The sequence below is a fragment of the Montipora capricornis genome, chromosome 13, assembly GCF_036669925.1.
Source record: "Montipora capricornis isolate CH-2021 chromosome 13, ASM3666992v2, whole genome shotgun sequence".
NCBI lineage: Eukaryota > Metazoa > Cnidaria > Anthozoa > Scleractinia > Acroporidae > Montipora > Montipora capricornis.
Window position 1 is genome coordinate 39,665,117 of NC_090895.1, and position 12,500 is coordinate 39,677,616.

At 41.2% G+C, this 12,500-nt stretch overlaps 2 protein-coding genes across 5 annotated transcripts in view; one reads left to right on the forward strand and one right to left on the reverse strand.

Annotated features, from left to right (window-relative positions):
* LOC138030075 (E3 ubiquitin-protein ligase TRIP12-like) overlaps positions 1–5,399 on the reverse strand; it is a 64,951-nt gene extending 59,552 nt beyond the window's left edge. The window contains exons 1-5 of one of the 3 annotated variants that reach the window (XM_068877929.1): positions 5,260–5,399; positions 5,097–5,158; positions 2,375–2,443; positions 1,182–1,253; positions 530–592 (exon numbers count right to left, since the gene is read on the reverse strand). In XM_068877929.1, coding sequence (XP_068734030.1) covers positions 530–592; positions 1,182–1,253; positions 2,375–2,443; positions 5,097–5,146 — 254 coding nt within the window. In that variant the 5' untranslated portion in view covers positions 5,147–5,158; positions 5,260–5,399. The remainder of the gene's footprint in view (positions 1–529; positions 593–1,181; positions 1,254–2,374; positions 2,444–5,096; positions 5,159–5,259) is intronic. The other 2 variants (XM_068877930.1, XM_068877928.1) reach the window with 2 other exon arrangements.
* A 99-nt stretch (positions 5,400–5,498) lies between these two features.
* Positions 5,499–12,500, forward strand: part of LOC138030076 (phosphatidylinositol 3,4,5-trisphosphate 5-phosphatase 2-like) — a 60,497-nt gene continuing 53,495 nt past the window's right edge. For both annotated transcript variants that reach the window (XM_068877931.1, XM_068877932.1), the window contains exons 1-2: positions 5,499–5,721; positions 11,960–12,026. In XM_068877931.1, the coding sequence (XP_068734032.1) occupies positions 5,588–5,721; positions 11,960–12,026 (201 nt within the window). In that variant the 5' untranslated portion in view covers positions 5,499–5,587. The remainder of the gene's footprint in view (positions 5,722–11,959; positions 12,027–12,500) is intronic.

Consider the following 12,500-nt stretch of genomic DNA (forward strand, 5'->3'; position numbering starts at 1 on the left):
TCGTTTTCGTAATAAATAAACTATTAATGACATGACCTGTTGCTTTCTTTGACTTACATTGTATGAATATAATTTTCTGCTGATTGCCATGGATTGCATTGGGAAAATCATCATCATGATCAATGATCACCATGTATAACCTACTGCAACACAAACAAATGCAAGAGAATGAAAAAAATCCATTTTCTTGCATTTGAATGCCCTTTTTTTGTGTGAACTTGGGTAAAGCAACACAAGGCCAAGGCAACAATACCAGTTGCACATCACCTCGGTTGCAGTCAAAACAACCCTCACCTGCCATTTTGAAAAATGACTCCAACTGTACCTGCCTATCATATCTTCTTATCTTACATGTATAATATGTACCTTCCTTCAGTGCCTTTGGACTTTAAGAGTGATGTCTTTTGATTTTGGGTTACAATGGCCTAGCATTTGTGAACTAGGCAGGCTAACATGATACTTGGATATCAGTTGCTATAGCTATTATACAAAATTAATACAAACTCTCACAGAAAGATCTCTTTATTACCTGTGTATTCTAGTATCACTACCACTTGAGGAAGTGCTGGATGATGAACTGCGAGACCTCAGACTTAAAACACAAAGGAAACAAATTATATTATTGTTGTTAATTAATTAATTTTAAGATCACCAATGACAATGATCTTAGTTAATAAGATTTTAATTAATTCATTGATATTATTATTCTAATGTTGAAGCAGGTGATTGTGACATCCAGCAAATTTTGTCTGTTATCAACAAATTTCATGACAATGACAAAATCAAATTAATAAATTTAAGACACGCGAACCAACTTTTTAAAGACATGTTTCAGCATTACTCATGCCATCATCAGGTTAATTTCATCAACAAAATTTTCTCTCCTAAACTATACGTTACAATTGGAAAACGTTAAAATTTAAAATTTGGTTACAATGACGGTTATATTACATTTTGAAACTTTTGAACTTTGTATCATCTTTTCAAAATACATGTATAACCATCATTGTAACCAAATTTTAAATGTTAATATTGTAACGTGTATAAGAGAGAAAGGTTTGTAGATTAAATTAAACTGATGAAGGCACAAGTAATGTTGAAACATGTATTTCAAAAGTTGGTTCTTGTGTCTTAAATTTATTGTCAACAAATTATAGAAAACATGTTGTTCAGTGACTTACTTGTATGTACAGTTGACAGAAGGCTGATGATTGGTATTTGAAGACAATCGTCGGGGTGTGCTAGGTTTGGACCTGATAAAAATTACAGTCACATGTACCTTCATAAGTTTACAATGTATGACAGTAATACTGTTACTGTAAATAATATTGGGATTTTATGGTCTCTTCACATTATAATAATATGGCAATTAACTCTATCCACCACAATTTAATGAGAAACAAAAATACATTTTAAAGCAGTACAGCCTCGAAAGCCCACCAGTGGTACTGTACAATGAAAGTGGCTCACCCAAGGGGTTGAGGAAGGAACCTGCATCTTAATGATGATGTTTTTTGAATTTTTTTTTTGGCTCTGCCAAAGATTGCGTGATTCAAGGTATTTTGTATTTGGATGAATAACAGGGTCATGTGTCATTTGGTTATTTTGAATATTAAGAAAGAAGTAAAATTGTTCTCTGGTAAAAAGTTTCGAAAAAACTATGAGCTTTCAACAGACTGAACTGCTGCCTTCAACGGATAAAAATGTGTGAAGCCTAAAAGCGAAAGAAATTTAAATATCACGAAAAATTCGCATAAATTAAAGGATAAAAACATGAAGTAGAAAGAATGTTAAAAATGCTAAGAACACTAATTTTCTTAGCATTTTTAACATTCTTTCTACTACATGTTTTTATCCTTTAATTTATGCAAATTTTCCGTTATATTTAAATTTCTTTCGCTTTTAGGCTTCACACATTTTTATCCGTTGAAGGTAGTAGCAGTTCAGTCTGTCGAAAGCTTATAGTTTTTTCAAAACTTTTTACCAGAGAACGATTTTACTTCTTTCTTAGCATGAATCCTGGTAACGGATCTTCAATATTTTTACATTTTGAATATTATTGGTTTTTGAATAATATTTTGTAACCAAAGAGGAGCAGTCTAGTCCCGCATACATAGTACAGTAAAAAGAGTACCAGTAATATCATAATACCATTACGTGCATTGTAAAGGAAAATGTTCCAAAGCACTATCAAGTGCAATGATACAAAGAAATACTTGGTAATACTTCAGGTATACAGTATAAGCTCTTTGACATAGTATGATTTGGTCCAACAAAGAGCTACTGTACGCTAGGTGGCAAAACTGTTAAGACCTACGCTGTAGCAGACTTAAAGGCAAATTTCTGTACCTAGCAGTTATATCCTGTCATGTACCTTTTATTGTCAACTTCCTTACTGCTTTGATTTGCTGATCCTTTCCTTTTTCCTTGCAGCTTAGTTCTACTAAGGAAAAAAATTATCAGACTTTTCCAAAAAATTGTTGGTAGAACAGGTTTGCCACTCTGTTGCTCCAGTTAATTGTAACACACATGTAAAGGCACACTATGAAAGGACTTGCTCAATTCTCTACCTCTGCTTTTGTTGAAATTTGAAGTGCTACTACAATCTAAAGTCACTTCTTGTTTTCAATCACTTTCCCATTAAATTTAATTTCTCCTCAATCTAACTCTTATATGTCAGAACCACACCAAGTAATGGCAGACTTTCAAATGAAAAAATAGCTGTCAAGATACATGTAAATGGTCTTCCTCCTGAACTGATTGCATAAATGTCACATTTTGAATATTCAGCTCAAGAACTTGACGCCATTTACCAGTAGCTTAAAAACTGCAGCGTGTGAATGTGGCTTAATTAGCATGTAGAAGACAAATTCAGAAAGCCAAAAACTCTCGTGCTGCATAATAATTAAGCCACATTCACACACTTTAATTTTAAGCAAGTGAGTAAATATGATCACTTTTTCCTTGATCCAGATCGCTGAAAGCTCTTTGGTTGGAACCACACCAAGTAATGGCAAACCATTACCTGAAAAGAGTGGACTTAAACAGATTTCCTCTTGAAATTATGACAAAAAAATTTGCCACTTATGCATTTAATGCAAGTACTTCCGCAATGTGAAGAAAAATGAGAACTGATTGTTTCCATCAAAGTAGCATAGTGAAGATGGCAATCAACAGTCAGTTAAACAGAAGCAGAAATCGTCAAAGCAAGGCAAAGGAAACAAAAAAATCAATGAACTGTTTCCTTTTATGGGACTTTTTTTACTGCACAAATTTTCATAGAGCTCTGTATGTGTTGATTTACAAATGACCTACCGGGCCTGAAGTACAGTGTACTGTACCATGCCTTAAATAACACATCTTATTATTTGTTCTTGTTTGAAGCTGAAGGGGTGAAGTTGGAGTCAGTATCAGTGGTTTCTACACATTTTCCAGAGTTTATACCTTTATTTGTAAGGTCAGGTCTTCAACTTTGTCTGTTTTTTGACCGACCCATTGCCACTGCTAACTTGGTTACCATGCACAACAGGGCACAATCAGAATGACCCTTATCTAACTGTACACATTATTTTTTTAGATGCCACTGTGGCCGGTAAGTACAACCTGTAAATGCATTTGAAATTTCAAAGCTTGCAAGGAAATCCACTGTGTAAAAATATGGAATTAAGGAACAAAAATGATTATCAAGTGAAGCTATGACCCTCACGGTTATGGACGCAATTTTTGCAATTGCATAAAGAAACCTGAAAAATTCAGGACTTCAACGGGTTTGAACCCGTGACCTCCTGATACTGGTGCGAGCTAACCAACTGAGCTATAAAGCCACTGACGTTCGGAGCTGATCATTTGTGGGTTCCAATGTTCCCGTGAGGAATGAATCATTTCATCATTAAAAATGATTATGCTGTAAGTGGAGCCACATACTCTGTAATAATAAAATTCCCTAACATGTCCAGTGCCTGCACAATGAATAACAAATTTCTTTTGCTATATTTATTTGACAAGAGTGTTCATAAATGAACCAAGCAGAGAGTTGAGTTTTAGAAAGTGATATAATCTCTTGAGTTTGCAATCATGCCTTTTTAGAGATAAGGTTGTAAGAAGCATTTTTTCAAATCAGATCCACATAAAAACATTTGCGATTGTTTCCTTAGTCACCAAAGCAGTGTTACAATTACAAAGTCTTGTGTTTTGTGTTTTTTGTTTCAAGTCAACTGCCACAAGCCATGCTTTAATTTCCAGTGTCAACCAATAACCACCTAAATGTACCCAGTTCCTAACTCCCCCTGATGGGAAGCCCATTGCATGGGAATAAAAAAAATAATCCATTTCTTCCCAAATAAAAGCTGCGCTTTAGACGTAAGACTTACAGTCTGTACTGATGTATCTTATTACTAATTTGTTTTCTTTTAAGAGTACCATAAAATTATGTTTGGTTAAAAGCAACAGCTGTGTCAAAGATTGAATTTCTAGACTAAACATAGTTTATTGGATGCAAGTTTCCAAGCTTTCAAACATTATACTTTGGTTTTTTTTACAAGAACAAGTTTTGATGGGACTTAAAGTGAACAAGAAGACTTGGCGTAAATGCAGAATCAGCACATCGATTGCACGTCCACGTTGGTTGCGTTTCTGGGATGTTTAATTTGCATAGACTGGGAAGGCAATGATATTTAGTATAATCTATAATTATGTCACCCGCTGGTCAGGATTATAATTTATGATTATTACTCCACGTTTTGTTGAATGTAAAGCTTGCCAAGAACGCTTTGTTGGGTAAACATACGCAGAACTTGGTGACTGATTCAAACACGAGTTCTCATTAAACCTGAGGGTTGAGGTTATGGTCTTAAAGTTTCACTTCTTGCTGGAAGACACTAAACGTGCCGTTACTCATAATCCAGGGTATTGTCCGCAAAGATCGAAAGAAACATTATTGCTACGAGACAAAGATCTGTGGCCATATTGCGGGCTCAACGCCTTGTTAAAGAAGACATCTATTTCTTGGGTTTGTTCTTATACTTTAAATCTCAAAAACTGTTCAAGACCACGCACATAAAACGTAGACAACAATGCTACCGTTTGTGTGAGCTAACCTCTTCGCACGGGTTCCCCCTTGGCCTTCTTGTTCAGAACAATCATCCATCCATGTAAGGGCCTTGAAATACGATGATGAAAAGATTAGAAAGCGAATGAGACGCATTGCGGGAAAGCAAAAGGAATTGCCACCGAAACTTCGCGCACCCAGAGCGACGATACCTGATTGTTTGTGCTCCCCTGTTTATGCGTGTTTTTGCCGTCAAAACTAAGTAAATTCGACCGCGACAAATATCCCTTTCTCACCAAACTTGATGAAATGAAATACTAAACTGAACAAAATGGGAAAAAATTGACAACAACGAAAGCCTCGTGATCAGCGGTCTTCTCAGAAGGGGATATTGCATTGTATATGTTGTCAAGGTAATGTCTTTCCAAAATGAATGCTGGGATACCTAGAGTCAGGAAGTAAATGTAAATTGCTGGGTGCATTTTTCTCCGCTTCTGGTAGCCAATCTACACACTGAACAGGAAGTAGCAATATTCGCCGATGTCGTTTCCGTGGCATCACCCAAATATCAGTCGGCTTCGGGCAGAAGAGCTTCTTCTGGGCACAGGGAGAAATGGTGCTTTCATCATACGAGACAGCGAAAACATTCCCAACGTATTCGTCTTATGTCTCCTGTAAGTAAATACTTAATGATCATCCCATAAGCTTAATGCGCCCTTTCATCGTAAGAACTTGTCTCTACTCAAGCGTGCGGCAGGATCGATTTAGATAATTTGTTTAGCTACATGCATGTTGACAGTTTGAACTACGTCAAGTTGTAACTGACCTTTTGGCTGCAACAAACCATTTTCTTTAAAATTAGAAAGCAAAATTTCTTCATTTCATTTTCATCTTAAGTTTCTGAACTGCAGTTTTGTCTTTACTGTCTGTTTGCATGGATTGTTTCAGGCACGCATTGAAAAAGGGCATAATTCGTCTGGAATAAACCTGAAACAGACAATTTTTGCAAATATGTGAGCCTCTGGTGTAATAATGGGCTGGCCTCAGGTATTATATAGCAAGGAAGTGTCTGAGTTAATAGCGGGCAAGTGGGTAGTATAATAGAGGGGTGGCCCCCTCTTTCTTCTTCACCCCTTGAAAGGAGATCCTGCTCACAGCCTGCTGGTATAAAGACAGCTGGAAGCTTGTGCATCGTTCAAGATGCACTTCAATTCAAATTGTTCATATTTTGTAGAATATACAGTCAAAAGCCAACGATTGATTTCCTTTCCCTGTTAGCAGAGGTCCCTTTTCTTTTTGCGTTCGCTGGGCTGACAAGTACAGGAAGAGATCTCTGCCAATTTTGTCGAAACTCACTTTGATCCAACCTCCACCCACAACCTTGGATGGTGTTACGATGTTGCGAAGCTAAGTCAAACAGCCCTCAGTTTGGGATAAAACAACTCCTTTAATGTAATCTTGTCCTTCAGCAACAGCATGTACAAAATCGGTAGAAGGTATATCTCACACATCACGCAATCTAAATCACTTCTCAACTTAATTAAACCCCTATCGTAATATTTTCCCTTCCATGAAAAAAAAAAATTATGTAATCAAAAACTAACAACCGAATGAAATCAAGAAAATGAAGTTGCACAATGTTCAGTGATCATTTAAGAGATCATTGATTAGAGCAGTCTTCAGTCCATGACAAAATCATTGAATCTACACGGTTTTACAGAAACATGCCCGCTGCGGGTTCGATATTCCCCATTGCCATGTGTTGATAATGCTTCTTTGTCTCCATTGTCTGGGTGTGGCTCGCCCTCTCCCTGGTGGTATCCTCTGGGGAAATGCTCTCCTCTTTGTCCGTTGTAATAGGCATTTCCTCTGGGACCTCTGGTGGGTCTACAGCCGGTCCAACTTCGTCCCTTGGTTCGTACTTTCGCAAATGCCTGCGATTTTGGATGTACACCTTGCCATCCGCCTGTACTTCATAGGAACGGGGTCGCACTTGTTTCACCACTCGCCCATCAGAATCTTTGTCCTGAGGTGACTGGTTGGATTTTCACCCTGTCGCCTTCGCGAAGTTGCTGTAGGGCCTTTGATACTTTGTCATAGTATCTTTGTTGCTTGGCTTGTCTTTGAAGGGTGCTTTCTGGCGAATTTTGAAGCAAGTGTGGCTTCAGCATACTTGCTGAGACCGGGAGGGTTGTCCTGGTGCTCCTGCTCATCATTCTCTGGGCTGGGCTCGTGTTGTCTCTCTCCTGTGGAGTGTTGCGCACGTTCAGGAGAGCCAAAATAGAAGTCGTTGCCACTTGCTCTCGCCATTCTCAGGATCTTCTTCGCTTGCTGTACTGCTGTTTGAACCCATAACTTTGGGCGAAGATTCGAAATTGTTGGGCAGCAAACTGTGGCCCGTTGTCAGGGACTATTTCATCTGGTACTCCATATCTTGTGATGTGGGCCTTCAACTTCTTTGTGACCGCTTTGCGATCTACTTCGAAGAAATTAGAGTAATAGTCAACCGTCACCAAGTATTCTTTGTTCTCAAACTGGAGTAGGTCTGCAGCGATCTTTGCCCAAGGGCGATCAGGTATCTCGTGGCTCAGCAGCGGTTCCTTCTGCTGATGAGTGGGGTAGGTGAGGCAAATCTCAGAGCGGGAGATGTAATCTTTTACCTCGCTGTTCATGTTGGGCCAGTAAATGCTCTCTCATGCTCTTCTCAGGCTTGATTCTACCCCCTGGTGGGCTATGTGCAGATTTTCAATCATTTCCTTTCTGAGGGCTTTTAGGATGACCACTCTATCACCACAAAAGATAAGCCCATTTTGGACCACTAACTTGTTGCGGATGTGAAAGTATGGGGTTACGGTCACGGGCAAACTGTGCTTGCTTTCAGGCCATCCGTTTTGTATGATCGCCTTCACCATCTGGAGGACCTCATCCTTGCCTGTCTTGTTCTGCAGTCTCAACATTTGTTTTTCAGATGCTATCATTTGATTGATTTCTTCAATGCGAGGTGTGCCCTCTATCTCTTCTTCAAATGCCGATCTGGTTAAGTGTGCCTCATCTCGATTGCAGTGCCTGCTGAGTGTGTCAGCTAGATAAATCTCTGATCCCTTCTTGTATTGTATATCAATGTTGTGACGCTGGAGATGCATAAACATCTTTTGGAGCCGCCTAGGGGCTGAGGTTTTCCGACTATCGTCTCCAAAGGCTTGTGATTTGAGTCGACGGCGACCCTCCGTCCGTATGTGTACTGGTGAAAATGCTCTACGCCAAACACGATGGCCAAAAGCTCCTTTTTGATTTGCGCATAGTTCATTTCTGTAGTGGAAAGCGCCCTGCTTGCATGAGCACTTGTTTTCCCAGATGGCACTCTTCAAACCACTTGACCATGATATGTTTGCTGACCGCCACTTGAGCCCTCTGTGTCCCATGCATTTCTCTACATTGATTCTGCTATTGTTAAGTGAGCCCACACAACATGGAGCATCACTTGAGGATTTGGTTGAGTTTCAACCAATGGCAGAGGTCTATTGCTGCTATTTTGCTAAAAGATAGAAGACCTCTGCTATAACAAGTTGCAAAATTAGTGGAGACACTTAACCTCACTTCACCTTCTTGTACCCTGCAAGCAGTTGGTTTCTCCGACGCTTTCCGATAGAGAAACCACTGCAAACAACGGTTAGTTTCTTTGAGTGAGCCGCTGTCCAGCACCAAGAACAAATAAATTAAATTTGAACTGGAAAATCGAGTTAGTAAACTTGCATTGGCGCTTGCACGTGTGTCCAGTTTAAGTAACTGCTGCGTTTGGGCGAGCCTGCTGTGTAATGATTTCCCACGAAATAAGACAAAGTGATGTCAAATGCATCACGTGGGGAAGCAGAAGCAAAGGACAAGTTTTATACCAATCTCAGCAACGTCATGAAGAGCATACCCCCCAAGGAAAACATCATCATCCTTGAAGACTTCAATGCACGAGTGGGTGCCGACCACCACTCATGGCCTTCCTGCCTCTGACACTTTGGAGTTGGCAAGATCAACAATAACGGGCAGTGCCTGCTGGAGTTCTGCTCCTACCACGGCCTCTGCGTGACCAACTTCTACTTCCAAACTAAGCCACAACACAAGGTGTCTTGGTGTCATCCCCGCTCAAAGCATTGACATCAACTGGACATGATCTTGATCCGTCATACCAACCTCAAGTTTGTGCTCCTCACTCGCACCTACCACAGCACAGACTGAGACAGTGACCACTCTTTAGTCTGCTGCAAGATCAGGCTAGAACCCAAAATGCTCCACAGCTCAAGAAGAAAGGCAAACCCTGCATCGATACCACCAGCATGCAGCTCTCAGAGAAAGTAGAAGAGTTTGCCAAGTCCCTCCAAGATGCTCTGTCTGAAGAACATCAGCATTGCTCTGCTTCCAAGAAATGGGACCACCTCAGAGAGGTCATTCAGAAAACAGCCTTTGCAACCTTTGGGAAGAAGATCTCTAAACACAATGACTGGTTTGTTGCTAAGTCCAGCGAAATGATCGCCGTCACTAATGCAAAGCGTGCTGCCCTTGCTGAATACAAGCACTCCCCCAGCGAGAAGTCCCTCCTAGCACTCAGAGCCGCTAGAAGCAAAGTGCAACAGACTGCAAGGCGTTGTGCCAACGATTACTGGCCACAGCTCATCGACTCCATCCAGTCTGCAGCTGCCTGGGGTAACATCAGAGGAATGTACGAGGGCATCAAGACAGCTCTTGGTCCGACACAGGGCAAAACAGCCCCCCCTCAAGACCACCAGCAGGGAAGTGGTTACTGACAAGGGCAAGCAAATGGACAGGTGGGTGGAGCACTACTGAGAGCTCTACTCCAGAGAAAACACAGTCGTTGCTTCAGCCCTTGATGCCATCGAACCTCTGCCCATCATGGAGGAACTAGATACTGAACCAACATTTGCCGAACTCAGCAAAGCGATCAAAAGCTTGGCCTGCGGCAAAGCACCTGGTACGGATGGCATCCCCCCAGACCTCATCAAGTGCTGTAGAGACACCCTACTGCAGCCTCTTCACGATGTTCTTTGCCAGTGTTGGAGAGAAGGAGCCGTGCCGCAAGACATGAGAGATGCCAAGACCGTCACCCTCTACAAGAATAAGGGTGACAGGAGCAACTGTAACAACTGCATAGGCAGCATGTCCAACCCCTTTGACATCAAGAGCAGAGTAAAGGAAGGATGCATCCTTGCTCCTACTCTCTTTGGTATCTTCTTTGCCCTGCTCCTAAAGTATGCTTTCCGAACTGCAACAGAAGGGGTGTACATACAGTACGCTCCAGATCTGACGGTTGACTTTTCAACCTGGCTCGACTGAAAGCGAAGAAAAATTGCATGAGACAACCATCCGGGACATGCTCTTTGCTGATGATGCCAGTCATCTCGCACACTGAGCAAGAACTCCAGTGCCTTATGGACAGGTTCTCCCAGGGCTGCAAAGACTTCGGACTGACCATCAGCCTAAAAAAGACCAATGTGCTGAGTCAGTATGTGGACACCACCAGCCATCTACATCGACGACTACCAGCTTGAAGTCGCACACCAATTCACATACCTGGGATCGACCATCAGCGACATCCTGTCCCTGATTCCGAGATCAGCAAGCGCATCGGCAAGGCTGCCACAATGCTAGCACGCCTCACCACCCGCATCTGGGAGAACCCAAAGCTGACAATTCAGGTTGTGATGGCTCGGCCACATGCGCGGGATGGAGGATGGGCGCATCCCAGAGGACATCCTCTATTGCCAACTTGCCTCTGGCAAGAGAACTGTTGGCTGCCCCCGGCTTCACTACAAAGATGTCTGCAAGTGTGACATGAAAGCCCTGGACATCAACACAGAGAGCTGGGAAGACACAGCAGCTGACCGCAACAAATAGCGCTGTGTTCTGCACAAACAGCTGAAGTCTGGCGAAGAAAAGATCCAGACCTCAGCCGATGAAAAGAGGGCCAAGCGAAAGGCATGCATCGCCACAGCTTCTCCAACTAGCCACACCTGCAAGAAATGCGACCGAGATTGCCTCTCCCGCATTGGACTCATCAGTGCACAGCTGGCGCTGTCCCTGAGGCAAAATGACTTGTTCCAGACCGGCGCAAAATCCATAATGGACTTCGACTGACGGAGGTCTACTATAATGGTTGTCAGGTCACACTTGTATCTTTTTACTATAATGATTTCCACACAGGTCCTTACCTTAATTATTATGCATTGCAGAATAAATTGATTATCCATCCATGGCACGCTATTGTTTTGTGGAACAATACGCATACCCAAGCGTATCGAATAAATTCATGGATAACAATTAATTTGTACTCAAGGAATGAAGGAAAAATGGATTGATCATGATTTATGTTTGGTTGGTAGTAGAAGCAATGAAAATATGATAAAAGTAAAGTTTACTATTCATTTATCTAAACCACATTTTACCATGATATAAATAAAGCAAACACTTAATTTTACCTTAATCAATATCCTTTAAATGTATATATTCCAGAGGGTAGTGGGAGTTATTGCAGGATCAAAATACCCAATGAATTCATCCCAGCTTGACCTGTGAGTACCCTTTCCTACAAGAGGCAGGAGGCAGTGTGGCCCAGTGGTTAGGGCGCTTGCCTTGAGATCCGGAGATCCCGGGTTCAAGACCCACTCTGACCACTCGTTGAATTTGATCCTGGTAGTCCCTGGTTCAACTTCCCAGCTGCACTTGTAAATAGCCAACTGGTTTGCCTCCGGCCAGTTGGGATTCTTAACAGTTGTAGTTGTTGTGTTCTGTTGTTTCGTTGATTCATTGGCCCTGAAAAGCCCCTATGGGGAGAGGTCAATTAAGTATGTATGTATGTAAGACATGATGATAATGAAATGTTGATTGATATGATTCACTCCAAAGGCACGATGGAAAAATCCATCATTACAGAATCTGGAGAGGTGGCGTTAATGGCAATTTTTACATGCAGGTAGGCTTTGCCAATTTTATTGTCAATTTCAGAAAACAATCATCTCCTGACTAATGTGGACCAACTTCAAAAAATGTTGATTGTGTGGTGGCTAACAATATTATAATTTACAGTAAGGTTCAGAAGATGCAAGTTAACCTTTTTGACCCTAGGAATCAATAAACGTCCAAGAAAACATGTTTGGATATGCCAAATGTGTGTTCATTGATGCATTTCTAGTCCAAGATCATATGTTGTTTGAACCAAGGAGTTCTATCATTATGATTAAGTGAATTATTGTCTGGGTGAGTTTAGTCCTGAGAAGGACTGTGGAGGATGACATGACTGTTGTTTTAACAACCGGAGTGGATCATACATACTTAATTTAAAGACGTACGTGATGAACCACTCCCCATAGGGGCTTTTCAGGGCTAATGAAACACAATCATGACAGAGCAGAACATTCAACAACAATGATTGTTAAGAATCCAGACT